Source organism: Sus scrofa, chromosome 2 (assembly GCF_054392235.1).
Source record: "Sus scrofa isolate SSC_HxYL_T2T_F1_AM1 chromosome 2, Sscrofa_HxYL_maternal_Yorkshire_Landrace_v2.0, whole genome shotgun sequence".
Lineage (NCBI taxonomy): Eukaryota > Metazoa > Chordata > Mammalia > Artiodactyla > Suidae > Sus > Sus scrofa.
The window spans coordinates 160,830,259-160,858,256 of record NC_139384.1 but is presented as its reverse complement, the minus strand read 5'-3'; the positions used below and the strand labels follow the sequence as shown (position 1 = coordinate 160,858,256).

Below are 27,998 nucleotides of genomic sequence, written 5' to 3'. Positions count from 1 at the left end.
AGGGCCGCAGGGAGAAGGGCTGATGCCGGTGGGGCCGTGCAGGCAGTGGGCAACCTGGGCGGTTCGGGCTTCCTCTGCCCGCGGGCCTGGGGGTTCTGAGGGCTCTTGGGGAGCTCAGGGCAGAGCCCCGGGGCTGACCTGGGAGGGGCTGCAGGCTCTGCAGGATGGAGGCCACCGCCGTCTTCTTCTCCAGGGCGGTGTCGCTGAGGTGCTCGTGGTCCAGGAGGCTGAGCAGTCCCGTGAGCTCGGGGAGCAGCTGCTCGAGCGCTGAGGAGGAGACCCGGGGAGCACGGTCACGGCGCCGAGTCCAGGATCGGGACCTGCCCTGCTCTCCGGGACCCGGGGCCGCGAGGAGCCCTCAGAGGCCGTGGCCCAGCTGTCCAGGGCCGGCCGTCAGCCTCCCTGGAGAGAGCCCTGCTCAGTTACTGTGACGATCTTCCGGCCTCCCCACTCGGCCCCAGGCCTCACTGCCCTTGGCCTGAGCACCGAACCTCCCAGGTGGCCCAGCAGAGGCCCTCGCCCTCCCTTTGTCCCGGCCTGCCCTCTGCCTTGCGGGCCTGGGCCTGCCTCCCTGCAGCTCGGGGACAGCGCAGGTCCCAGGCAGGAAGCCGGCCGTCCAGGACGCAGGGCAGGAAGGAAGCCTTCCTGTCCCATCATTCCATACTCTTCAATCTCTGGAACCTTCTGTTTCCGGTGGCTCGGTGGGAGCCACACTAAACATTAACCCTTCCCACCCAGGCCCCGGAGTCTTGGTGTCGGTCCTTCTGTGCCACACCAGCGTGCCTCAAACTTGAGCGCATGGAGGAATTACCAGGGGACCCTGTCCAAGCGCAGATTCTGCCTCGGGAGGTGGGGGGTGGGCCTGAGGTTCTGCATTGCTGACAAGTTCCCAGCTAAGATCGATGCTGCTGATCTGAGACCACATGGTGTTGCAAAAATTCTGGAGCAGAGTCCTTTTTGTTTGCTTTTCAGGGCTGCACCCGAGGCATATGGAAGGTCCCAGGCTAGGGGTCAAGTCAGAGCTGTAGCTGATGGCCTACAGCCTAGGCCACAGCCACAGCCACAGCAGTTCGGGATCCGAGCCATGTCTGCAGCCTATACTGCAGCTCAGGGCATCATGGGATCCCTAACCCACTGAGCAAGGCCAGGGATCGAACCTGCATCCTCATGGACACTAGTCAGATTCACTTCCGCTGCACCACAACGGGAACTCTTCGAGCAGAGTCCTTTCAAAAGCCTGGAGCATGCCAAGACTGTGACGTCACCCACGTCTCCCCTCCTAAGGCAGACTCTTGGGACTTGGTTTGCCTTAGAGCCAAAGACAGGCCTCTTTACAGTAGCAGCATTGTCCGCCTTTGCAAATCGCGAAGCCCTTGTGTCTAACGGACGAGCTAACGTGTGCCGCATGGTTGCTGGGCGCTGCGCCGACCTCTCTCGTGCCTACTCTCTTCCTTCCGTCTCCTCGCGTGTATTTTATTCTCACTCTTGTAGGGAGGATGCAGCTAAGGCTTCGAGAGGCTAAACGGCCTCTCGGGGCCGCAGAGCCTCCAGCGAAACCTGGTTCCCTCACTCTGGACTTGAAACCGCGGCGCCAGAGGACGCTGCAGTATTTCATAGGGTCCTGGATCCTGCCGAGTTTCGAGTTTGGCCTGATGATCATGCTCGTGTCTTGGATGAAGACGCGAAGGCTCAGGGCAGATACGTAAGCTGTTCAGGTTTCCCGGGCAAAGCAGAAGAGCCAGGACCCCCCTCCAGTCTCTCGACTCCCCCTCTGTGTGCTGCACCCGTCAGGGCCCCGGGTGTGGATGGGCACGGGGAGCTACAGCAAGGTACTAAGAGCATCCATCCCAGAGCCAGAGGTTCTGGGTTCTGGGTTTAGGCTCCATCAGGCCTCAGCAATGGGCCCTTCGACACGTTACCTGGCCTGTGACCCAGACTCCCCTCCGCGTTGGGGCGACACAGCAGCACCTGCACCCTTGGGGCCTCCTGAGGAGCGGTTGTGGCACGTGCCAAAGTGCCTTGCCCTGAACACAGAGCATCCCAGCCGGGCCGGCCGTGGTTACTGTGGGTGTAGTGGGTGCCGTGCGGGTCTGTGCTCTGAGCTTCGAGTTTCCCTGAGCGGCTGAGAGGCTCTGGGAAGCGGGGCCTGGGCTGCGTCTCGGCGTCTCGTCTGGGGTCTGCCCACAGGGCTGCCCTATTTGTGGTAAACGGGACAGGGAAAGGAAAGGCGACCGCGCGGCGACCGTAAAAGCGGAAGTCGGACGTGCAGAGTGGCACTTGTTGGGAAGGCGTGAGGTCTCCGCCTCGGCGTGCCGGTCCAGCATCCCCCGGCTGTGGCCGTGAGCTCCAGGCTGCGGCCCCCAGCGCTCTCCCCACCTGCTGAAGTGGCCTTTCCCTGCCTGCTGCGCCCCGCTTCACCCCTGCGGCCCTGAGCAGGTCCTCCTGCAACACCTCTCTTGCGGAAGCTGTGGGACGGTCGTGCAGCTTGAATGAGGAGGAGCCAGGCTGATCCCAGGTTTTCGCGATTCCCGGTGCTGCTGGATCGCGCAACTCCAGGCCTCGGTCCAGAGCCCAAGTGAAAGGGGCCTGGGGCCCCTACGGTGCCACTGGGTCGGGGTCCTGGACGGGGAGGTCTCTCTTGGAAGCAGGTTATCATTTAAGATCGTTTTAGCCACGTTTTAGCGGTTTTGAAGAAAGCTTTTCAGGTGGAAACCCAAACCTCTCTGGCACCAGCAGCTGACCCTCAATTCCAAAGTATATCCTGATTTACCCTAATTTTGTGCCAGCCTGGCCACTTGGGGGAGTTAGAAAGTGAGAAAGACGCTGTGCCCGTGGCATCCTTTCTCCCTCTCTCTTTATCTCACGGGAGGCGCACTCAGTGCTCCAAGGAGGGCACCGGAGGCCAAGCCGGGTGGCTTCTCGGGGCTGCGGCCACGCGCCTGTCCACAGATGCCTGGCTCGGCTTCTCTGTCCCACGGGAGCGTCCAGGCCTGACCCTGCCTCAGCCGTGTGTCTCTTGAGCGTCGGTTCTGAAACTGATTGGTCCCAGGGCTCCTTTTCGCTTCTGGCAATTATCAAAGACGCTCCCAAGGAGCTTGCGTGTTCTGTGGGCTGAATCTGACCATACTGAGGTTATTAACAGCTGTAACTGAGAAAAACGTCAAAGATACGCAGTCACACATCCACGACCTTCATAAGAGCCAATCATTGCCATCACGTGACCCGGGGAAGCCACTGTGTGTCCCTTAGAGAATGAGCGTGAAGAGGTCGTGGAGGTCTCGGGACCACAGGACAGCAGGCAGCTCTGACCTTGAGGGCCCCCCGAAAGCATCCTGGGACCCCCCGGGGCATCCCCGTCCCCAACTGCACCTTTCTGAGATTTGCTGCCCTTCAGGAAGCGACCTCAGGTGGCTAAGCTTTCTGTATTTCTCGGGCCATCCATCCGTCCATCTGTCCCTCCCTCCCTCCTGGCTGCCCTCCCTTTCTGTCTCTCTTTCTCCTGGCTCCGAGGTTCCCGGGATTTCTTCTTGGTGCCATCAGCAGGTACCTTGTGTGGCAATATTCTGCCTTCTCAAAGCACGCCTGCCTCCGAAGAACAGTTAGGTTCTAAGTAAGTTCTCCACATTTAAAAACACGAGTTTTAGCACCCAAGCTTTATAATGCCTTTTCTGGGTTTTTTGTTTTGTTCCTGGTCCTTGATGCGATTCCTAACATGAAACCCGTACTTCAGAGTGTTTTCTGTTTAACAGAGTTGTGGTCACAGAAGTCCAGGCGGAGCAAAAGAGGCAGCTGAGCGAGTCTGGGAGAAGCACGCGGGGAATGAGAAGGTGCCCAGTGCAGTGGCCTTGGTTTCTGCCGCCTGGGAGAGTCACACAGCAGTTCTCAAGTGCGGTTGGCAGAGGAAGTGTGCGTCCTGGGAGAAAGCTTAGCTTGCAGCATCAACGGGGAAGAGCCCTTCCTTGGGAGTTCCCGCTGTGGCTCAGCAGAAACGAGCCCCGGACTGGTATCCGTGAGGACGCTGAGTGGGTTGAGGTTCCGGCCTGGCTGCGAGCGGTGGTATAGGTCGCAGACCCGCCTTGGCTGTGGCGTTGCTGTGGCTGTGGCATAGTTCTGATTCCACTCCTAGCCTGGGAACTTCCATCTGCCACAGGTGTGGCCCTAAGAAGCCGAAAAAGAAAAAGAAATAAAACTCTTAGAGTTCCCTTTGTGGCTCAGTGGTTAACAAACCGGAGTATCCATGAGGATATGGGTTCGATCCCTGGTCTCGCTCAGTGGGTTAAGGATCTGGTGTTGCCGTGAGCTGTGCTGTAGGTGGCAGACGTAGCTCGGATCCCTCGTTGCCGTGGCTCTGGTGTAGGCTGGTGGCTACAACTCTGATTGGACCCCTAGCCTGGGAACCTCCGTATGCCGAGGGTGTGGCCCTAAAAGAACAAAGACAAAACAGAAAACAAAACCCAGAAGAACTCTTCCCTGAGCCGCGCAGTTTCCATTGTGCGGGGCAGCTACCGCGCATCATCTCGTCTGATCCGCACAAGCCGCACGGGTATTGCTGTTATCCGGGTGCTACGAGCGAGGAGGCGGGCTTGGACGAGCGCGGTCACACCGCCAGGGAGTGGTGAGATCAGGCTGTCGGCTTCAAAGCTGTTGCCCCTGAGCCTAAACCCTCCATCGCGGGACGTGGGCTCAGGGCAGGGGACTGTGAGGAGGAGGCGGGGGCCCCACAGAGCTCGCCCGCTGAGCTGGGCCGGGGCTTCTAAACTGGGGCTCCGGACCCGGGTCCTCTCACCGGGTGGTGGGACACCCCTGCTGTGCTCAGTGGGTCTTTCTCCACCAGCGCATCAACCTTGGAGCCCTACCTGGCGACTCTCCAAGAAGGAAAGCAGGTGACTCAGAGCACACCCCACTCAGCGGAATGCCATCCCAGGGGGAGATGTGTGCCCCGCGGCTACAGGACAGCTCTGAGCCAGGCCTCAGCTCTTCAGAGACGGGGCAGACCTCTCCCCCAAACTCGCTTCCAGGTGCAGTGAACACAGAGGGCCTTTCGTCCTTTTAACATCAGAGCGTTCACACCACGGGGATTTGAACCATCGAAGAGCTTGATTTGGAGAGAAATCACATGCCCGTAATGATGCCATGCTTATGACAAACGGTCACACCCTCTCCTGGGGGGTTTTAGGGAAATGCAGATTCTGGGGTCTCCCATCTGGAGACCGTAGGCCCTGTCCTGGGACCCAGGAAGCTGCAGGTTAACAGGGACCCCAGGTGGTTCAACCTCTGAAAAATACGCCACCAGAAGACGTCCTGGCGGGCATGGCTGTGCACATGAACATGGGAGGGCCTTCCTTGTCTCCCGAGCAGTTGTCCCGCGGCAGCGCCTTCGGAAACGAGGGAGAGGCGGCGGGGGGGGGGGCTACGAGCCCGGGCAGCCGACTGTGAGGCATGCACAGTCCCGCCTGGCAGAGCGCAGGAACGGGGCTTTGGGGTGAGACCTCTGGGAACGGGAGCCCTTGTGCTGCGCCTTCTGCGCTGCCCCAGGATGGGCCCGCTGGAGAGGTCTGAGCTGTGCTTGTCTCGTCCGTAAGGTGAGAATCACAGGATCCCAGCCTCCCGGGCTGGGAGATGTAGGCAAGGCCATGCTGGCAAAGCACTTTGTCTGGGTCGTGCCTGGAGCCGGCGCTCATCCGAGGCCACGTTTCTGTGGCTGCTGCTATTTCCTCATGTTCCCCAGAACTATGCAGACTCTGGCGCGTAGAGCAGAGAGGATTTGGGGATGGACTGGCTGGACTTGCCACGACAGGCTCTGCGAGGACGTGTCTGCATCCGTGTCTCGATCCGAGCGCACATGCCAACAAGCACGCATCGAACACGAGATTCCGATGACCTAGTCGGACCCTCTCATTTTAAAAACGTGGAACGTGAGGGCTCACAAGGTCAACACACGGAACCTGAGAGGACGTCGCGTCAGGTCTACCCTGAACTTGCTACTTAGACGAGCCCTGGCGGAGTGGCGGGGCCACGGGCTGCGCAGGCGCTCCACTCTCCGCTGTGGGCAGGTAGCTTTGCTTCGTGGTCCTTTCTTCATCTGCAGACCGTGGGGGCACAACCGGAGCTGCGGGGCACGAAGAGACGCGGCAGATTCAGCGGTGGTGCCGGACGCGAAGCGGGGGCGGCCCTGGGGCAAGAGGACCTCGGGGCCCTGCACGCCCCACCACGCGGACTGCTCAGGGCCCCGGGCCTGACACTGGGCGTGGAAGCGGTGGCCTTCGGGGGCAGGGAGCCCCTTTCCTCAGGGCGCTTTCGTCCCCAGAGCCTCTTCCTTGCCACGTGGGGGGACAGCATCCTTCCACGGGAGGGCAGTGAGGCACCAGTTCCTGCCCCACCCGCCTCCCGCCTCTGCTCCTGGTCTGAGTCTCCTCTGCAGTCTGCGCGCAGATGGGGGCACCGGGACTCTGCTTTTTAGGACTGGGTTTGATTGAGCGTCACAAATGCATTTCAGTGACCTTGTTTGGCTGAGGCGGGCGGTACCTTTAGGAGGTACCGTGACTCCGGTGAGGAGAGACCGGGAAGAGGTGGGCTCATCACTGTCCGCCAGGGGCCAGGTTTTCACTAAGCGGGGCAGACAGACACAGAAACCCAGGCGGGCGATCAGTCTCCTCTGGGAGGCAACAACGTTTGCCAGATAAAACGAGAAGGCTGCTGAAAAATGTATCTAAGAGTAAACTGCTCGGGGGAATCCCAGCCGATCCTAAGTTCCGCGTTCTCCCTGCGCCTCCACCCTCCCCACCCGCCTGGAATCAGCGTCGTCGTGTCCGGGCAAAACCTCTGCTGCTGGTTCCCAGAAGGGCACCCCTGGTCCCTGGTGCAGCTTGAGGGAAACCTTTAAACCGAGGGCCTTCGTCACAGCTCCGAGGGTTCTAAGGGAGGGAAGGTCAGATTTAATTAGAGACCCAAAGGCAGGAGGCGTAATTTCCATGACGAAAGATAAGTGAATAGCTCCTCTTCAGCAAACCACAGCAGTAATAACCCTGTTTGGACTCCCACCAGGTTAGCTGGTGGCGGACTTTTGTTGTTGCTGTTGTTCTTTGGGGCCGCACCCTTGGCCTATGGAGGTTCCCAGGCCTGGGGTCAAATCGAAGCTGTAGCCACTGGCCTATGCCAGAGCCACAGCAATGCAGGATCTGAGCGCGTGTCTGCCACCTACACCACAGCTCATGGCAGTGCCAGATCATTTAACCCACTGAGGGCAGCCAGGGACCGAACCCACATCCTCATGGATACTAGCTGGGTTTGTTTCCACAGATTCAACGCAATCCCTATCAAATTACCCATGACCGTTTTCACAGAACTAGAACAAACAATCCAAACATGTATAGGGAACCACACAAGACCCAGAACGGCCAACGCAATCGTGAGGAGCAAACACCAAGCAGGCGGCGTCACCCTCCCAGACCTCAGGCTCGATGACAAAGCCACAGTCATCGAGACAGCGTGGTCCCGGTACCAAAGCAGACAGACAGACAATGGAACAGAACAGAGAAGCCGGAAATAAACCCTGACACCTACGGTCAGTTAATCTTTGACGAAGGAGGCCAGAACGTAAAATGGGAAAAAGACAGTCTTTTCAGCAAGTTGCTGGGAAACCTGGACAGCTGCGTGCAAATCAGTGAAACTGGAACACGCCCTCACACCAGGCACAAAAATGCCCCCAAAACGGCTGAAAGACTTAAACGTGAGACGAGACACCATCCAACTCCTGGAGGAGAACACAGGCAGAACACTCTCTGACATCCGCCGTACGAGTGTTTTCTCAGGTCAGTCTCCCAAAGCAGCAGAAATAAGAGCAAAAATAAGCCAATGGGACCTAATCAAACAGACAAGCTTTTGCACAGCAAAGGAAACCAAAAAGAAAACAAAAAGACAACTTACAGAATGGGAGAAAATAGCTTCCAATGATGCAGTCAGCATGATTTAAAAATGGAGAGTTCCAGAATGCAGTTTTATGCAAGGCGTGCAGATTTTCTTTTGTTTTTACTCAAATTGCGTTTCACATTTCCCAACAATGAAATAACCCGGCGTCCACCATAGAGCCGCCCGCCCTGATCCAGTGTCTTTCCTTTCACAGTTTTTGATCAGGGAGCTCCTGTTGTGGCTCAGCAGTTAACGAATCTGACTAGGATTCACAAGGACGGAGGTTCGATCCCTGGCCTCGCTCAGTGGGTTCAGGATCCGGTGTTGCCGTAAGCTGTGGTGTAGGTCGCAGACACGGCTCAGATCCTGCATCGCTGTGGCTGTGGTGCAGGCCGGCGGCTATATCTCTGATTCAACCCCTGGCCTGGGAACCTCCATATGCTACGGGTGCGGCCCTAAATAAAAAGACAAAAAATATATATATATATATATATATATATATATATATATCTTTTTTAATCATGATATTAGAGATGGCTTTTGGTAAACTGTGTGTTTTAACAAGCTAGCACATTAATGAGCTATGACCCATCATAGCAGTGAGGCGGTAACTCACCCTGGGAAGGAAAGCAGTTTCCTTAGGAGGTGTGGCCCCAGGAGTTGGGTCAGGGCTGGAAAGACAGAGGAAGCTTTGCTGTGGCCCTCCAACCCCCAGGCCCTTCCAGACAGCCCTGCCTCAGCCGCTTTCACGCTGTGTTCCTCTGCCTCTTAGCCCCTGCGCTCTGCATATGCTGTTCCCCCTGCCTGAGTTCTCTTTTCCTGCCCACCGGGAGCGGGCCCCCATCAGGCCTCTGCATCCTCAGACTGCCTCAGGGAACCTCCCCTGCCGTCTCGACCACAGCCGTGCCCTTTGCTTTACGCTCCCGTGGCGTCGCTCTCCCTGCCGGCCTCATGTGGCCGTGGCATAGAACCTGTGGGATGAGGGCGCTGACTCGGAAGGCCTCGAGCATTCGAGGGTTTGGGTATCCCCAGAGGTTCTGGAACCAATTCCCTCAAGATACCAAGGGATGGCGGTGTTCACATGTGTATTTCTCTGATTAATGTCAGGTGTCCCCCCCGCCGCCGAGCCTTATGGCCTAGAGGGTGAGGACAGCACCAGCTTTTGCTCCTGCCTGACTCAGAATAAGTGCTTAAGTATTTGGGGAATGAGTGGATTCTTGAAGCAAAACTTTCTTAAGAGTTAATAAGTCTAACAGCTAGTTAATAGATTTTAAAACCATGCCTGCCCACCTGGTGGCTCAGGAGAGTAAAATGATGCTTGTAAAAAAGAAAAAAACAGGTACCAAAAAGCCCCAGGGGACACAAGGGAGCAGAAGCCCAATTTCTCATGTGGCTAAACTCTTCAAACCCTCTTTGGTTGAACTTACATCCCTCGTAGGAATACGGCTGCTAGTTGGTTTAGGGATGTGCATTTCGCAGTTGATAGATTTTTAATCCTAACATATAAACTGGGAAATAAGAATAACTACCGTATATCGAACAGCCCAAACTCCGAGTTCAAGCCTCATTCCCCGTTTCCTACCTGTGTACCTTTGAGACACTTCTATAACCAGCCAATGCCTCCTGTCCATCCCTGGCCACCTGTGAGCGTGTCTACCTCGTCGGTGGCAGGGGCCCTGGTCCGTGAGAACGTGCCTAGAACAGCCTGGCACAGAGCAGGTCCTCGGTAAATGGTAGCAATTTCCACCACGCGTCCTTTCCTCTCATGTCCAACTCTGCTTTAAGAGATTTACCCATATTATTTGCATACTTGCACCTGTCCAGGTGTGGGTCCAGGATGGGAGGCCTCCTTGGGCTCCCTGGAGATGCCTCTCCCGGCACTGCTCGAGGACGGTCCTTCCATGTATGTCAGGCCCCGAGCTCAGGCCGCAGAGGCCCCGGCCGTACAGGTGAGGCCGAGGGAAGTGCCCGTTCACTTTGTGGGTACAGAACCCTCCCCTTGTCCTGTCCGTCGGCTCTGCTCAGTTGCTGCCACCCTCCCCCCCTGGGCCATGGATGGCTTCATGTCCCTCCTCTGAATGTATAAGTGCTTCTCTGAGTCCAAACACAGGCCAAACAGTGGGCAGGACGCGGAGAGGCGCTCGGAGGCCGGACTGGCATGCCCGTCCCTAAAACAAGCGCTTCCTGTTGTCCCGGGCTGTGCGGGGAGGACCACGGTTCACGTGGCTGGAAAAGAATGAAAAGGGAGCAGCGAAGAAGCCCCGTGGCCCGGCCAGGGCCTTGTGCTGACTGCTTTCCAGGAGTTAAATATAGCTCCTGTGTGTGGCGGGGGTGGGGCGAGGGCACCTTGAAAGGCTTTTGTGTGTGTTAACTCAGCTTCTGCAGGAAATCGCATGTCCTTTATGCTGAAGAGAATACTCTGCCTCCCTGGGAGGGAACCCGGAGTCCTGAGGGAGGGGGTGAGGATGTGGGGGGCTTGGGGGTTGGGAGGAGAGGTTTGGATTCTAACTCTTCCCACTTGCTGGTGTGGAATTTGGGTCAGTCATTTAGCCCTTCTCAGCATCTTCTTCCTCTTTTTTCACTTTTGGTCTTTTTAGGGCCGCATCTTCGGCCTTTGGAGGTTCCCAGGCTAGGGGTCGAGTCGGAGCTGTTGCCGCCAGCCTACACCACAGCCACAGCAATACCAGATCCGAGCCGCGTCGGTGACCTACACCACAGCTCACGGCAACACCGGATCCTGAACCCACTGAGCGAGGCCAGGGATCGAACCCGCATCCTCGTGGATCCTAGTCGGGTTCGTTCCTGCCGAGCCATGACGGGAACTCCCGTTTTCCTCTTGTAAGAAGGGAAGGGATTTAGAGTTCCTGTGTCCAGGTGTGTGGGAGGGAAACGGGACGGCTGGGCAAGAGCTGTAGATCCTTTTGGGGCTCCTGCTGTGATGGCGCCTTCTTCTGCTCACTTCTCTGCTGTACCGTTTCGAGGAGCCAGGCACTGAGAGGGCAGGGAGGTTGCCGCTCAGTGGGGATGTTTCGGGGACTCGCTTCCCGGGCCAGGGTGCCGGGATCTGGGAAGCCCTGCGTCTTAATGGCCTCTGAGCAGCAGGTCTGTGCAGGTGCTGTCCTCGAGCAGGGGGCCGCTCGTCTGCACGGCACCCGGGGTGGCCAGGGCCGCCGCGGCTCTCATCAGGATAGTTCCAGATGCGAGGGCTGGGGCCAGCTGCCCACTTCCGTGGAAGTTGCTGTTGCCTGTGGGACTGGGCTCTCCCAGAATTGTTCCTTTGTCTGCAGACTCCTCCCTGGTGAGCTCCCAAAGGAAGCGGTCCAGGAGGAAGTGGAAACTGACACGCATGCTCTCCGCTCGCACACAAGATGGCAGCTGTTTCCGTCGGGGGCAGTGGCTCCATCTCCTCCGCGAAAAGGAGAGGCCGGGGCACCCGGAGCTGCAGGCGGAGTCATCTCGCTCCCACGCGATGCTGCAGACGCTTCGCATGGGGACCTCATCTGCTCCTCGTGGCCCCGGGAGGTGGTTAGCTTTTTTAACCCTCCGATTGACACATGAACCAAGGGAGGCTCCGAGAGGCACAGTAGTTTGTCTGAAGGTACACAGCTCTCAGAACCTAGAGCTACCTCGAGGGCCTACATTTCCAGCTACTGCCCCATCATCCCTTCTGGCCACCTCCTTCCCATAGAGGCTCCCGACCCCGAAAAGCTCACCAGCACAAGCCCCTCGGGACCGTCCCCGGGCCTGGCCTGAGGCTGAGCCGGGGCTTTTCTGTTCCTGCGAAGTTTGAATTTGAGGCCAGTCTCACCACTAGCCTGGGGCAGAGACGAAGGCTGTCTGGCTAGGGGTTTGCTGGTAGCGCCGGGAATAGTAAAGCTTCCAAGGGGACAGCGAGCACTTCCTGACACTTCTTACGTCTGGGCGCTGTGCCCGACACTTTCGTTTGGACAAAAATGCACCTCGCGTGGACAAAAATCGGGTTGGTCCTAATCCTTGCTTCTTGAGACACTGTCCTCGGGGCCGGGCGTCGCTCCGCTTTTGCTGGTATTTGTTTACGGAGTCAGGTAATCTCGGTGACGTCGGAGGTGCCCGCACGTCTGCCCATCTCCCCTCGGAGCAGCAGCCTGGGTCCAGACAGTGTCGCATCCAACTGGGATCTCAGGCTCCTGCTTCCCCCGCCGACCCCGACGCCACCCTCAATGCTGGAGTCCTCACACCCTTACAGGTGCCGCTGGATGTACCCACTCAGAAGTTTTAGCTGGTTTAAACTTTAAGTGCCCTGGGTGATCTTTGGTGACGTCTCCTGACCGTAGTACCGCTAAGGCGTCTCCATGTGGTGGCCTGTCATTGTGGCCCTCGCCGTGTGGTCTGATGTTCCGTTGCGGGAATGTTCCCTGTGCCTTTACTTCATTGAATCTTTGCAGTAACCCTCTGTGGTAGGAGCTCTTCTTAGCTCCGTTTCACGGACAAGAACCCGGGGCCTAGAAGGCTCAGGAACCTGCTGGAGGTCCCAGATCCCAGGCGTGTGCCTTGCTCTGGCCCTCACTGGAGGCTGTGTCTCAGTTCAGAGGACAAAACAGGAGCTAGAGCTGACAGCCCAAGGTTCGATCCCCAGCTCTGCACTTATTGGCTGTGTGGCCTTGGGCAAGTGGCTCCATGTCTCTGAAGCTCGGTGTCCTCAACAGTAACGGGTGGTGTGCACAGACCCTACAGGCTCAGGAGTTCTGCACACTTAACGGTTGGCAGGTGCGCAGAGGCGGGAGTTTTCTCTTCCCTGCTCTTCAGTGAACACGAAGGGGAGTTGGCCGAACGCGCTTTGCTGCTCGCCTGCAGTGTTGGCTGCCGTCCTTGTCTGCTCACCTCTTTCCACCCTCTCCCTTTCAACCCCGATGTGAGCTTTAATTCCCCCCAAGTGGCAACACGGAGCACCACCCCTCCTGCTTGCACCTGTCGGGAGCCCCCAGACACCTGTTTCCTTTGTGACACCGGGAGTGACAGATGTGCCCTCCCTGGGGCTTGTCCTCGTTCCGTCTGTAATCCCACCCCTTCCCAGGAGGGGCAGGCGAGGAGAGAGAAGGAAGGCATTGGGGAGAGAGCTGGGAATCCCTTCTGATCAGATAAGAAAGGGGCTCATTTACAGGCCTGGAGGCGAAGTGTTTAAGCGTGAGCTTTTTCCCCTGTTAAACTGCACGCTTCCTGCTTTCCTCGTACAAACCCCCCACTGCCCCACGAGGCGGGCAGGGGAGCCGCACCTCTCTCTGTAGCTGAAGACCCGGAGACTCCAGAGGAGAGCTGGGGTTCAAATCCCAGCAACCTGACACCGCAGCTAGGCGCTCGGCTCCCACGTGATGCCGCCGCTATTATTAGTCACCAGTCCCCTTTCAGTGAGGGACCTGGAGGATGAGGCTCCGGTTTCCGTCCCCCTGCTTCTCGGGGCTGTCACACGCTGCCCACTTGGTGCCCTGAGCCGGGCTTCTGTGCCCATCTTCTTCCGACTCCATCATCTTCGCCCCATGGAACACTGCCCCCCCGTGTTCCTGAGCTTCCTGGCTGGAAGGTTTCCCTTGGGTCTCCGGGGCCTTCCTAGAGTCTCTTTGATGGACACTGACCCGACAGGCCCTCGTGTCACAGGCACAGGGGGCAGAGTCCTCCTTTCTCTGCCGCACCAGGAGGTTCAAGACATGGAGCCCCTTCAGCTGCGGCCGGTCGCGGGCTGGGGGCGAGGCGACGGGACCGTCCCTCTGGCCTCCAGCACCCTCGCTCCTGCGTTTGTTTTCTTCTTGGTTCAAGTGGAGCTAAAAAAATCCCCTTGGGTTTCACATCAGCTGGACCTGCTCTCAGCAAACCCTCCAACAAGAATGGGCAGGAGGACTACATCTTCATTTTACAAATGAATAAATCTGATTCCATCTTCAAAAGGAAGCCTTAGTATCAATTATCATAATTTCTCCATTCTAAGATTTCTCTGATTTAAAGATATTTTTATCTACTAAATAACAGCTTTTTGAAGGAAAAAAACCCCCAGAAAAATGAACAATATATCAAATTTAAGATAAGTTCTGGTATCAGTGAGATATTTTAAAAAATAGGATCCAATTTCAATTTTTTTGATTCTGGTGGTCTCAGAAAAAAGGCCTCCCAGCCTAGGGACCCCTGCGAAGACTGGGCAGGTGTCAGCAACGTCCCGGCCCTGAATTCCTGGGGTGACCGGCTCATCTGGGACCCGTCAGTGCCTCAGGGACCAGCGGCACAGCCCCAAGGCCCCGGGCCAAGCTGCCGCCTCATGACCACTGGGGAAAGCTGGCTGGGGTCCCTCGTGTGACCTTGGGCCAGACATCACCCTGGAGCCTCCGTTTCCCCAGGTGTCAGCGAGGGGCACAGGCGTAGGGAAGCGATTTTTGATGCTCTCTGCAGAGAGGGATGGGCTCTGGGAGCCGCCTCGGGGGCTGCCCTGGGGCAGGAAGCGGGAGGAGGTTCTGCTCAGTATTTTCACCCGCCCCTTCCCGGAGCAGCTCGGCTGCTCCAGATCGTGTTCGCTGAAGGATTCGGAGGCTGGACGTCATTTGAAAGCCACTGGTAAACGGTATTCCGGGGTCTTTCCAACATGCGTTTTGAAGCAGGCTCTCGTCTGATCTAAGGACAGTGCCTCATTCCTCAGCCCGGCCACACCCTCAGCCTGCGCTCCAGGCGGACACTCCCAGACTTTGTGCGGTCTAATCCAGGGGCTGGCCACCTTGGAGCCCATCTAGGCTTTTCAGGCCCCGTGGGGTCTCTGCCGCAACTGCCGTGGTCTGCCCTGCAGTGAGAAAGGAGCACAGACCCTCCGGGCGTGGTGTGGGCCAGGGAACGTCTGTGGTGGACGGGATTCGATCCACCAGCTGGGCGTGCTGATCCCTGCCCTGGAATAAATGCTTTGACCTGACAGGTGCAGAAACTGGAGCCCCCGCCCCAACTGAGGGGGTTGAGGGAGCTGGAGCTGGTGCGGATCCCGTCCCCAGCGACATGCCGCCACTGGTCCCCGCCGCGCCCTTAGCCGTGCCCCCTACCCTGACCTGGGAGTACACCCTCGACGGAATGGTGCCCGGAAAAGACACGCGCCCCACTCCTCCCTCCCAGGAGAGCAGCTCTCCCCGAGGTGCTTAGATGGCTATAAAAAGCCCCTGCGCGTCTCTGGTGGGACGTGCTGTCGGTGAAGTCCCCGGAGCTGGAATGACTGCAATGTGGTGCCCCGTCCAGGCCCTGCCGCAGCCTGACAGCTGCGCAGCGAGAAGCAGCAGGCCCAACCCCTCGCCCTCCACGCCTGCTCGGGGCGCGGCTGGGATCCCCGAACGGAATTTTAGCTGGAGGACACACTCTGCCTGGGCCCTCCTGGCTCAGGCTCTTGGCCAGTCTCCGGAGGATGAGTCCTTGACCTCGAAACACCAGCGCTCCAAAGGCCACAGGGGGGGCGGGGCGAAGGGCCAGAAACAAAGTCTCACCCCAGCCGCCTGGCCACCCTTCCGGATGGAGGCTGGCCACCCCCGCTGCTCCCCACCTGCAAAGCTCTGCCCAGGGCGTCCTTTCCAGAGTGGGCCTGGGAAGGCTGCTCCCGATGCATGGAGAATCAGTGGGGAGCAACGGTAGAGAACTCAGGCTTGGGAGTGGACGGGGCTGGGTGGATAAACCACTTTTGCTAGGCCGCAGTTTCGTCCTTTGTAAAATGGGGCTATTTCAGAATACACATATATGGAGTTCCCGTCATAGCTCATCGGTTAACGAGCCCAATTTGTATCCGTGGGGACGTGGGTTCAATCCCTGGCCTCGCTCAGTGGGTGAAGGATCCGGCATTGCTCTGAGCTATGGTGTAGGTTGCACATGAGGCTCGGATCCTGCATTGCTGTGGCTCTGGTGTAGGCCGGCAGCTGCAGCTCTGATTGGACCCCCTAGCCTGGGAACCTCCATGGGTGAAGCCCTAGAAAGATAAATGTAAACTAAAATACATGTATTCAGCACATTATAATTATGTACTGAAAATAAATTACAGTAAAAAAAATTTTTAATGCAGCAGACGGCAAAGTCACATTTCCACTGAATTTCACAGAGGATCAGAACCTTCAGACTGTGCGCTCACACGCTGACACGGGCCACAAGCACGCCTTCGCAAGGACTCTCGTTCAGTCTCCGCCGCAGACCCACAACTGGCCCTAAGCTACAGCACCTTCGATATGAAGTTGCGTTTACATCGTTTACAATTCACATACGTGTCCCGGCTGTGATTTTAGAAAGTAAAAGCCACACGCCATACAGACACTCTCAAGTCACAGCTGCTGGCCGTGTTTTTGGATGGAATTTCTCCCCCGATAAAATTAACGGCATCTTTTATGTACACGAAAGGTAAACTGCACGTGGCTCCGGGCGCACGTGGACGCTGCCCGCCGCACCCGGGTGCTCGGCTGGCGCTTCTACTAAACGCCTGCCGTGTGCTGGACCCTGGAAGTGAGCCGACGAGCGGTCTCAGAGCTCAGGCTTCAGACGCACACGAAGGAGGGTTTAGGTTGCACGCTCTTCTCAAGCCTGGACCGAGGGAGGGGGTGGTTCCCGGGGTCAGAGGCGAGTTGGAGGCAGGAGGCGGCGGGTCCGGTCCATCGAGGGGTGCTGAGTGGGCTCTTTTGTGGGTGGGGGGAAGGGCACAGTCATCTTTTGGAACCGCAGCTTTTGCATTTGTCCAGTGGGGCAGACGTCTCCGCTGACCACTTCCCAAGGCTTTGGCCCGTTAAAGGAAGTCCGAAGAGAAACTCGGGGCAGAAAGGGACCTAGAGAAGGGGTTCTAGGGCCAGTTCCCTGTCCGACCGTCTCTGCCACTGCAGGTGCCTTCTGGCCCAGAGTCAGCCCCCACCCCACCCCGCAGATGACCGCTGGGTGGGAACATGTAGGATCAGCAGAGGCTGCCCAGGCGCCGAACAAAACACGCCGTGATGCTCAACAGCCCTGACGCTAAGAGGAAAAGGACACAGCTGGCGGATGTGAAAAGGTTTAAAAGCTCAAAGGCGTTACAAAGATGCAAGTACTCGCACTGCAGAAGGGAGTGGCTGAGCCAGGGCTGGGATCTGGTGTTGCTGCTTCTGTCCCAGAGCCACTCCTCGGCTGGCACGTTGGTACCAGTCCGCTTGCTGGAGGCTTGTCTCCTCAGGCTAGAGCTGGCATACCCTGGGAGCCCGGGGCAGGGGGAGGACGGGCTAGGAAAGGAGTCCTAGGAGAGGAAGTCCTGCACAAAGATTTCCGTGTGTGTGTGTGTGTGTGTGGTGTTCGGGTGTGTGGTGGGTGACAGTGGAAAATCTGTTTGGCTTTTTAAAGATAAAACGACACATTTCAAGCTTGTCACTTTGGGTAACAGGCCCAGACCTCAGCGTTTGACTGGGTTGAAGTGTGAGAAGCAGTGCTCGAGCGAGGCACAGGGAACCGGGGGGTGTCTGAGCAAGGTCAAGGGTCAGGACAAACGAGGGCACTGGACAGCCGGCACATCAGACTCACCGGGCAGCTCTGCAGAGAGCCCGCGTTCCCAGACCTCGCTCTGGACCCTGCTGAGACCTCGAGGGGCAGAGTGTCAGCAGGCTCCATGGGAGAGGATTCTGAGCCCAGCTGGCCTGGGGAACCACTGCTTCAGAGACAGAGAGTGGTCCTCAAGGGAGGCCGCAGAGACAGGAGCAGAAACACGAAGCTCCCGTAGGAGAGGACAGGATAGGAGAAGAAGCCAAGATAGGTTTTTCAATAACAGGCAGCAGGATTGGGTCCGGCTACCTAAGGATGGAAGGGGGGGCCAGTGAGCAGTGGCGAGGCCTACGTTTCTGTCCCTAAAATGAGAATCCCGAAAGGGGCCACGTCCGTCTCTGATCTGTGAATTTTGTATTTTTTCTTTCATTTATTCATCATCTCAACAGACATGTTTTGAGCACATACTGCATGTGACACATTACACTAGATGCTGGGGCGAGAGCCATGGACAAGGTTAAGAAGGACCCTGCCCGGAGGTCCTGTTGTGCTCAGCAGGTTAAGAACCCGACTGGTTTCCATGAGGATACAGGGTCGATCTCTGACCTCGCTCAGTGGCTGAGGATCTGGCCTTGCCGCAAGCTGCGGCGTGGGTCACAGACGCGGCTCGGATCTGGCGTGGCTGTGGCTGTGGTGTAGGCCGGCAGCTGCAGCTACGATTGGACCTGTAGCCTGGGAATTTCCATATGCGGCAGGTGCGGCCCTAAAGAGCAAACAAAAGAGCCCACAAAGAAGGACCCCGCCTTCACAGAGCTCACATTAACAGCTAATTCAATCCCATAATTAATGATACCCACGGAGATGGCATCCGTGAGAAGTACGGGGTACAGGGCACCTGCAACGGGGCTGCAGCTGGGGAGACGGGGAGGGACGGCCCGAGGAAGCAGTGACCGAGCAGGACGTCGTTACCCAAGCCAAGGTGCGCAGGCCGGTGTGAGGAGAGCCCTCGGGAGGAAGCGGGCGGGGCCCAAAGTAAGCTGGTGGCAGGCGAGGCCGGGCCTGGAGCGCCACCACCACCAGGATGGCAGTCTGCCTGCACACTCTCACACGCACACACACACACATTTCAGTCTGTGTATCTTAAGAACAGTGAGAGACCATTTAAAAGAGTTCCAGCACAATCAGATCTGTAGTTTTATTTCTTACTAAAAAAATCTTTTGTCTTTCATTTTTTGACGGACCCATGGCATATGGAGTTCTAGGACCAGGGATCAGATCCGAGCTGCAGGTGCAACTCATGCTGCAGCTGTGGCAGCGCTGCATCCTTTGACGCACTGTGCCAGGCTGGGGGTTGAACTTGGGCCCTGGTGCTGCACAGAAGCCGCTCATCCCATTGGGCCACAGTGGGAACGCAGGATCTGTAGTTTTAAGTAACTGCCCTTAATTGCATCCGGCCGTCCTCGTCCCGAATTCTGTCCATAAGCACAGATAATTCAGAAGCCCCATTCGCAGCTATGCTAGGTCACACGTATGAAGAAAAGGCGAGTGCTTGAGGTTGAAGCTTTTACAAGCCCTGCTCTCTGCGGTCTGCAGAGGCAGAATGCTTCTGGAAACCTCCTCGATCTTGAGGGACAGTGGTTTGAACCTGTCCATTACTCTGGCCCCCGTACGAGCCATCCCGCGGCCCCCAGATCTCCGGCCTCAGCCTCTGCTTCATCCCGTCCCCGGGCACCTCCTACGCTGTCACTGAAGCGCTCTTTGCATCCGTACGCTTCTGCCAGTTGTGCCCAGCTGGCCTCTGTTCCGCCTCTGGCGTGGCTTTCTATAGCCTCTCCTACAGGACGGCGAGTTGGGGAAGCGACGCCCTGTCCCCCTTTCAAATCTAGTCTTATTCACAGACAGCCCCGTTTCCTTGGGCGGCTCCTCACGTGCTTGTGTCGGTAACAGAAAAAGAGAAACAGGAAGGGTGCTGTGATGTGGTGAAGAGGATGCCTTCCAAACTGGGCCACCCGGAGGCCGAGGCGACTTCCAGATGGAACGGTGCCGTGGGCAGGAGCCAGGGCAGGAGCGGAGCTCAGCTCCCGGCTGGAGGTGGACGGGGAGAGGTGCCTTCGTAAAGGGGTTATGTGCCAGCATGAGTGCAGAGGATGCCCAGGTGCTGGGGAGATGGGGCCAGAGCCCCCAGAGAAGGGGCCAGAGAAAGAGATGGGAAGAAGCCCCAGGAAGCTCCCCGCACGGGCCCGGCACGGGCGCGGGGCAGATACCGTCACACCGCAGCCGCCCGATTCTGGGCGTCTTTCCTCCTGCTTTACACACGGAAGGGACAGATGGAGTTGGGTCATTGCTTTAGGGCACGAGAAGCCCAGGGCCTGCGAGCACCTCCCACAGTGGAACCGGAGGCGGAGTGCGAAGAGAGGCGGGACGTCTTCCCGGCGGAGGGACAGTGGTGCTTTCACCTGCAGGCTTGACGCCCACCCCCACGCTTTCTCCATATTTGCGGATAAGAAACTAAAAAGGGGAGAGGCTCCGAGCCACAGGGAAGCCCAGGGAATGGGACTGGGCAGGGAGGGAATCGGCCCAGGGGATGGGACTGGGCAGGGAGGGAATCGGACAAAGTGGAAGTGGCTTGTGACCCTCCGGCGCGGGCTTTCAGCCGGAGGGGACCGGGAGAGACTGCAAGGCGGGCGAGACGCGTGGGCAGAAAGGGGCTGCAGTGTGTGGCCAGGGGGTATTTTTCTGTTCAGTTGCAAGTGTTTTTAGGAGGGTAAGAGAGTGTGCGAAGCTAAGGGCATCCAAAAACAGGGTTGTTTTTCTGAACAAAGTTCAGAACGGAATAACAACAGGTCCTTGGCAGAGGGTGACAGGGATGAGCTTACCCGGCAGCGTGCTTGCCCACGTGAGAAGTGGGGTTTGGAACTCATGTGGCGGTGAGGCAGAAAAACCCTGACTGGGACAGGGAAACGGAAGTGGGGACCAGTGACCCAGCAGAAGCCTCTGCAGGGAAGAGAGTGAGGTTGGATGCTATGCATAAACCCGCTGCAGCGTGTGGCCGAAATCCAGGTAATTGTGTGTGGCAGATGTCGCATCTGTCATCTACGGAGTGTCCCGTACGGGCTGGCCCCCACGCATCACCTTTTCCCGTGACACCCCAATGAGAGGAAGCTGACGTTCCGAGAAATTAATTTGCCCAATTCATACAAAATCACATGGCTAGGAAGTTGCAGTCGAAACCTAAGCGTGTCCATTCTCTGAACCCTTCAGCTCTGCCGAGTCTCCAGGCAGATAAGATGGCCTCGTGGAACACACTTGGAAGGACACCACGAATGTAGGTTAGTATCCAGAAGAAGAGCAGTTGATGGGAAGTAGGAGAGAATGGACGCGGACGTCAAGGCAGAGGTGTGGAAATTCACAGCCCTGGGGACGGACACTGGGCCGTGAGTCACAGAGGGAGCGCATCACAGGAGGGGACAGGCTGTTTGGCCACTGGGGACCAGAGGCAGGGAGATGTGCTTCCTCGTGCAGACCTCGAAGCTCGTCCAACAGAGGCAAGACAGAGAGTGGGTTCTCGTGTCATCTCCTGAATAATAAAAACCTCATTTAAGGAAAAGCAGAGCTTCAGGTTACTTCTGGAGGTGCCCAGGAGACGGTATGGTCTTCAGAGAATACAGAACGCAGCCAAAGAAACTCCCACCTGGGGTTGATGGCACCTGGTTGCAAAAGAACTCGGTGTGAAGTGGAAAAGGAAAAGCACTTTGAGGAACGTGATGGGCAGATCAGACATAGTCTTGACACTAAGAAGGCAAGTGGTGAAAACCAGACAAAGTCCAGACCAGACTCTACAGCAAACATGGCGCCAGAAGGTCCACAAAAGAGAAATTGTGAAGACACAGCCACAGTCCGTAGGCGTGATCAAACAGAATAAGTAAGAGAAAATGTATTGCTGGCGTACGTATTAGAGTTTCTGCCAGTCACTCAGAACCCTCCAGTCGGATGGCCCAGTCGTTGCACGGCAGAGATGGAGTTCCGAGAGACGAGCGCCTCGAAGGAGCTCCAGGATACAGACCGGACATGCTCTCTGTCTCTGAGTATACAAAGCTGTCTAGCTCAGTTCTAAAAACAGAGTAGGCAAAATCAACAAATAGCTCACGCAGCTCAGTAGCAAAAAGACAACCCAAATGAAGAATGGGCAGAAGGCTACATAGACATTCGTCTAAAGAAGACATATATGTGGTCAAAAAGCAGATGAAAAGATGCCCAGCATTGCTCATTACTAGAGAAATGCGAGTCAAAACACCAGTAAGGTATCGCCTCACACGGGTTGGAATGGCCATCAGCAAAAAGTCTACAAACAGGAGTTCCCGTCACGGCGCAGTGGAAGTGAATCCGACTAGGAACCATGAGGTGGCGGGTTCGATCCCTGGCCTTGCTCCGTGGGTTAAGGATCTGGCGTTGCCGTGAGCTGTGGTGTAGGTCGCAGATGCAGCTCGGATCCTGCGTTTTTGTGGCTCTGGCGTAGGCCAGCGGCTGTGGATCCGATTGGACCCCTAGCCTGGGAACCTCCCTATGCTGCAGGTGTGGCCCTAAAAAGACAACCCTCCCACTCTGCCACCAAAAAAACCCAGAAACAGACTCCCAGACATTGAAGACAGACCTAGAGTTAGCAAAGGGGCGAGGTGGTGGGGAAGGAGAAATCAGGCCTCTGGATTAAGACACTCACCCTGCGTATGAAACAGAGCTCCTGCACAGCAGAGGGAACTCTACTCCATATTCTGTAATAACCCACATGGGAAAAGCGTGGAAAAGAAGGGCTGTACCTGCCAGTACGACTGAATTACTGCTGGTTTCAGGTTAATACACCTGAAACAAACACGACATTGTAAATCAGCTCTACTCCAATAAGAAATATAAATTCAGTGAAAAATAATGGGCAAAACGAAAACAAGACACAGTAGAAACTCTAAAAGTGTCCTCAGCATCGGACCAGCTTGAGGCCAGTGGAATTTTATTCCGTTCCGTCTGATGAAGACTGGTTATTACAAGAGCCGGCATTTATCGAATGGGTCTCATAAAGGAGGAATTGTGTGAAGTGTCTTCCATATATTCAACATTTACAACAACCAAAATAGGCATCATCACATCCGCATTTCATCCTCCTGGGAGCACAGGGGATTAAGGGCCGCGCTGGTGGCCGACTCTCTCTCTGTGATGTCCGTACGTGTGTGAGTTGGGAGGTCCCGCTGGAAGGAATTTCGCTGTAATGCCAGCGGTTTCTATGTCTGTTACTTGGTCATGTGAATCCTGCCGTACTCACGGAAAGACACAGCCTGTTGGAAGAGAAATCCTACTTCCCAGGTTTGTTTTCATTCTCGAGTCAGTGGACTTCGATGCTGAGCTTTTATGCTGCAATTACTACTGAAGATCTGAGCAGAGCCGTCGTGGCACAATGGCGGTGCCTGGACCTGCCGTCGGAAGGGCTGGCACCCCAGCCCTGCTCTAGGGCTTGGGGAGGTCGTCCGCCACGATGGAGGCAGCCAGCAGCCAGCTGAAGAGCAGGACGTCGGTTCCAAGCCAGCTCTGTCTCTCACGGGATGAGTGAGCACACACGTTAATACTGGGGACCCGGTCCTCCTATTACGGACTGAATTTTGTCTCCCTGCCCTAAATCCATTCATTGAAGCCCTAACCCCAAATGTGACTACATTTGGAGCTAGGATCTTTAAGGAGGTAATTAAAGTTACGTGAGGTCATAAACGTGGGCCCTCGTCCTGCAGGACCGATGCCCTCCAAGAAGAGGAAGAGACACCAGACATCTGTCTCCCGTGCCCGCACACGGAGGAGGCCCTGCGCGAAGGCGGCGAAGGCAGCATCCGCAAGCCCGGAAGAGAGACCTTGCCAGAAATCAATCCACAGGGCACCCTGATCTTGGACTTCAAGTTTCCTGAACTGTGAAGAAATGAATTTGTTGTTTGAGCCACCCAGGCCATGGGACTTGGTTATGGTTGCCCTAGCTGACCGATAAACTGCCAGGCCTGCCTTCCTGTGCGGTGTAGGGGTAATGCCAGTCCCTGCTTTTAGCCGCGGGGGGGGGGGTAATGCCAGTCCCTGCTTTCAGCCGCAAGGGGGGGGGGTAATGCCAGTCCCTGCTTTCAGCCGCAAGAGGGGGGTAATGCCAGTCCCTGCTTTCAGCCGCGAGGGGGGTAATGCCAGTCCCTGCTTTCAGCCGCGAGAGGGGGGTAATGCCAGTCCCTGCTTTCAGCCGCGAGGGGGGTAATGCCAGTCCCTGCTTTCAGCCGCGAGGTGGGTAATGCCAGTCCCTGCTTTCAGCCTCGAGAGGGGGGTAATGCCAGTCCCTGCTTTCAGCCTCGAGAGGGGGGTAATGCCAGTCCCTGCTTTCAGCCGCGTCCCGCCGCGTGTTCCAAGGAAGCCGGGTAAAGAGCGAGCACGTTGCCCGGTTCACGGTAAGAGCCTCGTGATTTCAGTTGTTACTCTTCTCAGTAGTGAAGTGTGGTCTCCTCCCCGGTATCCTGGGCGTGGCGGTCCCGTCTCCCACACGGTAGGGATGGGGGTGAAATGAGACTCCTGCCTCAGAAAGCTTCTCTGACGATTGAAGAGGGGGCACAGCCCACCGGGGCTAGCAACACAACAGTGTCTCCACTGGAGTTTATTTTTGAAGTTTCACTTTGTGTGTGTGTGTGTGTGCGCTTAGGGCTGCACCTGCGTATGGAGGTTCCCAGGCTCGGGGTCCAATCGGAGCTATAGCCACCAGCCTACATCACAGCCACAGCAACACCATATCCCACCTACACCACAGCTCATGGCAATGTTGGATCCTTAACTTAGCGAGTGAGGCCAGGGACTGGACCTGCGTCCTCGTGGATGCTAGTCCGAGTCGCTTCTGCTGAGCCACGATGGGAACTCCCAAGTTCCACATTTTATCTTAAAGACCCCCACAGATTTCGCATTCTGATTCTTACGTGGTTGTATTTGCGTGCATTTGTATGGTGCTTGCAGGGCAGACACCTGAGGATCTAGACAGACGCCCTGGCCCCTGTGTCTCGCCCACCTCCTCTGCATTTGAGAAGCCTGGGCAGGTCGTAGCAATGGTTCTGCTGTGAGGATGTAGTGGCATGTATTTTAACGTCAGCGTAACAGGGAATCACCTTGTGGCGTGTTCCCCATCCCTCGTTCACAGCCCACCCCTGTTAGAGAGCGCCTGCTGGGTGCCAGGCGCGGGGGCCAGCACAGCGACCCCTGGGGCCCCCGCCAGCCTTCCACAAGCTTACATGCTGGCGGGGGAGGTAGGCACTAAACGCACAGGCGGGCTGTGACAGGAGCTGTGAAAGAGAAGGAGAGTAGGCTAAGAAAGCCTGCAGCAGGGCAGAGGGTCAGGGCCCTAGAACGTTCCAACAGACTCTCGGGAGTCTGCCTCCCAAGGAAGAACGCTTCCTTCTTAAGTGAGGAATTGGTCAGTAAGTCCGCGTTTGAACTCCCACCTCTGTCGCCTTGGTCCCTGGAAGGAGGACACAGCCCGTTTTCCACGTTCTGGGTGTAGGCTCGGTACGCACTTCTGTACTGGGGACCCGACGGGGTGTTTGGCAACTTGTGGGCCATGAGGGGCTGGAGGGCAGCGCCCGCGGCCTTGGACGGACCATGTGTGGGGGGGGCATGGACAGAGGGACGTTAGTGCTGCCGCTTCTCTCTTTCTCCTGCCTGGCGAGTGTGTATACTCTGCGCAAACCTGTCCAGGAGTCAGTTAGCAGGTGACACCTGCTTTACAAGTCGCAGCCTCGGTCCCCAGAGCCCCCTCCACTTTCTCCCGGCCTCCAGCTCCCAGCAGGAGAGCAGACGCAGCGTTTCGTGCCGGAGGTGGTGTGCGGGGAGTTGTCCCCCGCGTCTTGAGCAGAGCGCCTGGGCTCTGACTTTATCTGACGCGGTGCAGGGAGCTTCCCCAACGCCAGCAACTGCTTTCATCCTCCCCCGCCCTTCCGAATTTCTTCCACACCCCTGGCCACTCCTTTTTTCCTCTTGGAGGCCTCAGCCCAGCAAACAGGCAGATGCCAGAAGGGTGTAAGGTTATGGGGGGGGGGGTTCCATTAATAATAAGAACAAGAACAACCTTTCTCACGATGGCACAGCACTTAACAGTTTACCAAATACATCCACACCGATCTCGCTGGGGTTTGCACAGCTGGGGAGTTAGGGCCCTGGGGTCTGATTCCCAGCCTCTGACCCTGCCCCCACGTCCTGCCCACTGTGGCGTCTTTACCTAAGCACAGCTCCCCATGAGGGCCCCGTCTCGGTCCCTGTCAGTTGCAGTTGCAACGAGCCCTCACCGTGTCTGCGAGACTTTATCAAACACTCGCATTTCCTGAAACAAAGTCCAAACAAGAAGGGGTCTCAGGGTCCGACCTTGTCACCAGCCCAGAGAAAGAGGGGGCTGGGCTTACACAGCTGGCCGGGAAGAGCGCGGGGCTCAGACACCAGGCGCGCGTCCCCGTCGCGGAGCCGCGTCCCGCAGCGCCCCTCGGTCCCCGAGGCCGTGGGGGCTCCTCAGGTTGGGGCGCGCTCGCTCGCTGGGGAGTGTGACTTGTCGGCGCGCTTCACCCTTGGGGGGATGGGGTGGGAGGAGCTCCGGCCGCCGGAATCCTGTGGATTCCTGCCCGAAGCTAAGCCTCTGCGCGAGTCCCTCCCGAGCAGAGCCCTAGCTGCCCCGGCGGCGCGAGAGCCCCGAACGAACGCACAGCGGCCGCCCCCGCCGCCCCCGCGATCGCTCCTCGCCCGCCCGGGCCCACCGCCCGCCGCCCCTCCGCCTCTCCGGCCCCAGGTCGCTCGCTTCTCCCTCCCCGCTCCGCAGCAACAAGTGCGGCCGCCGCGCGTCCTCTTACCCCGGCCTCGGTCCATGGCGGCCGCCGATGGCGCGGAGCAGGGCGCGGCGGCTCCGGCGGGGCCGCGGCCGCCTCGGACGCGGTGCGCTGTCGTCTGGCCCCGCGGGAGTGCGCTCCGCGCGTCCCTCCCCCGACAGGATGCTCGCGCGGCGCCCCCGCCCCTGCAGCCGCTCCCGGCTCCCGGAATAGCCCCAGAGCCCGCCTCTGCCCCCGGGTGGCCGGCGGTGGCCCTCGGCCGGCCGCACGTGTCCGCGCCCCGCCCTGCCTTGCTCAGGCCCTCGGCCCCGCCGCAAGGGCGCAGGGGACCCAGCCCAGGTTCACACGCTCAGTGCTCGAGCCCGCGCGTCCCGTCCCTCTCCCAGACCACGGCGGCGGTGTGCAGCTTGGCTTGCACGGCAGTAGTGACGAGAGGCTGACTACCGCGCCGCCCAGCCCGCTCCAAAGTTTTCAGATTGTCCAGACTGTTAGAAACGGTTTTTCTCCAGCGGAATCAAAATCTCTTTCCATGCTGCTGCCACCCGTTTCCTGGCTGTGGGTTTATCTTCTCGATTCCACATGTCTTTCTGGAGCGCCTTCTCGTGCCAGACACACTGTGCTGGTTCAGTGTCCATGATGTGGAGAAGGGAAGTAGTAACGATAACAATAATAAAGATATTTGGGGAGTTCCCGTCGTGGCGCAGTGGAAACGAATTCCACTGGGAACCATGAGATTGCAGGTTCGATCCCTGGCCTTGCTCCGTGGGTTAAGGATCCGGCGTTGCCATGAGCTGTGATGTAGGTCACAGACCCGGCTCGGATCTGGCGTGGCTGTGGGCTGTGCTGTAGGCCGGCAGCTGTAGCTCCGATTCGACCCCTAGCCTGGAAACCTCCATATGCCACGGGTGTGGCCCTAGAAGGACAAAAGACAACAAAACAAAAACAAAAGATCTTTGAAAATCACCTAGAAAAAAGGAGAAAAAGAGGACTGCTAAAAGGTTGGCCATGGTCTGGGATGCATCCAAATTCTGAGGTTCCCTGGGTACTAAAAACGTGAAGAATGCCAACACGGAGTGATAAAATGACGGAAGTGAACACTTTTTTAGCGTATAAATGCAGTGCCATCGCAGAAGTGCTCTTCCCAGAATAATTACAGGATGTAGGCAAAATGTTGCTGTGGCCAGTGTGGCCAGGAGTGGGATTTCAGTTTAAAGTTGTATGAAGAAAGCCAACATCTTTCACCCTGTTAGTTGCTCGCTGTGGAAGCAGGTCTCAGGCCCTTACAGACAGTAGGAAAGGTCTAAATGTAAGAGCCGCCACCGAGTGCAGGCCAGGTGCATTCTCCTTCTAGACTCTCTTCCTCCCCAAGAAGGCCAGGTCCCAGTCTGCAGCGCTGGCCGGGCCCCTCCTTTGCCCCGAACGTCTGGCAGTGGGACCGCGTGGTGCAAAGGCAGAGAGACAGGAAGGGCCTGGGTAGAGCATCCTGCCTCCTCTCGGACCAGGAGTAGTTCCTCCAATAGCTTGGATTAGGCAGGTTGAGAGTGACCCCGGCTTTGCCAGATTGCACAGGGAGTTTGTTGAGCATGTCTGTGTGTGAGCCCAGAGGAAAAACGGTGTCATGAAAAAACGGTGGGATTGGAGTCTGAAAACTTGTGTGTGAGCTCTTGCTCTCCTGCTTACGAAGTGTATAATTTTACGCCTGTGAGGTTTGCTTGCTCATCTGTGCTGTGGGAAACCTCATCCTGACCCCACAAGGCTCTT

The 27,998-nt window shown here is 57.4% G+C and overlaps 2 protein-coding genes across 23 annotated transcripts in view; one reads left to right on the top strand and one right to left on the bottom strand.

Annotated features, from left to right (window-relative positions):
• Nucleotides 1–26,386, bottom strand: part of AFAP1L1 (actin filament associated protein 1 like 1) — a 68,599-nt gene extending 42,213 nt beyond the window's left edge. For 9 of the 15 annotated variants that reach the window (XR_014836283.1, XR_014836282.1, XR_014836281.1 and 6 more), the window contains exons 1-2: nt 26,262–26,386; nt 139–267 (exon numbers count right to left, since the gene is read on the bottom strand). Coding sequence is in view for 1 of the 15 variants with exons in the window: in NM_001244817.1 (NP_001231746.1) it covers nt 139–267; nt 26,262–26,277 (145 nt within the window). In the remaining 14 variants the exon portion in view is untranslated. 15 annotated transcript variants of the gene reach the window in all.
• LOC106509605 (uncharacterized) overlaps nt 1–27,998 on the top strand; it is a 126,443-nt gene that overhangs the window by 45,849 nt on the left and 52,596 nt on the right. For 2 of the 8 annotated variants that reach the window (XR_014839099.1, XM_085015061.1), the window contains exon 3: nt 11,196–13,826. The exons of the other annotated variants lie outside the window; for them this stretch is intronic. Coding sequence is in view for 1 of the 2 variants with exons in the window: in XM_085015061.1 (XP_084871187.1) it covers nt 11,196–11,466 (271 nt within the window). In the remaining variant the exon portion in view is untranslated. Of the gene's footprint in view, nt 1–11,195; nt 13,827–27,998 lie in introns of those variants that run through there. 8 annotated transcript variants of the gene reach the window in all.